Consider the following 626-nt stretch of genomic DNA (forward strand, 5'->3'; position numbering starts at 1 on the left):
GATCCGATTACAGCCATAACTAAATCTTCGCTTAAAAAAAGTACTAAAGCAAAACGAAAAATCAAACATGAAGTGCGTAACTTTGATCTGCATGTTCTTCGTGGTCTTGGCCATCGTCGATCTTGCCTGTAAGTACAATAAATTATTTTCAATGGGATTATTTAATAATGTTTTTTTGTTCTTGCAGACTCTGAATCCGATTGCAAGGCTGGTGATGTTAAGCAGGAATCCTGCAACACCTGCAAATGCGTCAACGGTGGATGGGCTTGCACCAGGAAGCGCTGCTTGGAGAAGAGACGTAAGCATCTCGATTCATTTAAAGTTGTTTTTCGTATCTCGAATTAATTAATGCTCGCGGAATGTTACTTAATTGCTATCATCATTGATAATTACTGTTTTTCTTTCATGTTTTGTTATAGAAATCAAATGCACACCCAGAGAGACTTTCAAGCAGGAATGTAATACTTGTATTTGCAACGAACGCGGTGACAATGCCATCTGTACTTTGAAGGCTTGCCTCTGAAGATGATCAACTCTCATTCTTTGTGTATTTTCTCTTGATGAATATTTATATTAATTCTGGATTTATTTTAACAAATACATTTTATTTTCATAGATAAATCAAA

General features: G+C 35.6%; 1 protein-coding gene across 1 annotated transcript; it reads left to right on the forward strand.

Annotated features, from left to right (window-relative positions):
• LOC108558111 (serine protease inhibitor I/II-like) lies at positions 1 to 626 on the forward strand. Its single transcript, XM_017914919.1, has 3 exons — positions 1 to 128; positions 188 to 298; positions 420 to 626. Exons 1-3 carry the CDS (start codon positions 68 to 70, stop codon positions 521 to 523), a joined length of 276 nt encoding a protein of 91 aa, XP_017770408.1. The 5' UTR covers positions 1 to 67; the 3' UTR covers positions 524 to 626.

The sequence above is a fragment of the Nicrophorus vespilloides genome, unplaced genomic scaffold (genome assembly GCF_001412225.1).
Source record: "Nicrophorus vespilloides isolate i.1.1-1 unplaced genomic scaffold, Nicve_v1.0, whole genome shotgun sequence".
Lineage (NCBI taxonomy): Eukaryota > Metazoa > Arthropoda > Insecta > Coleoptera > Silphidae > Nicrophorus > Nicrophorus vespilloides.

Coding starts and splice junctions, on each gene's coding strand:
- LOC108558111 (XM_017914919.1), top strand. CDS start 68: ATGAAGTGCGTAACTTTGATCTGCATGTTCTTCGTGGTCTTGGCCATC. Junction 129..187: donor GGCCATCGTCGATCTTGCCT/GTAAGTACAATA, acceptor TTGTTCTTGCAG/ACTCTGAATCCGATTGCAAG. Junction 299..419: donor GCGCTGCTTGGAGAAGAGAC/GTAAGCATCTCG, acceptor GTTTTGTTATAG/AAATCAAATGCACACCCAGA.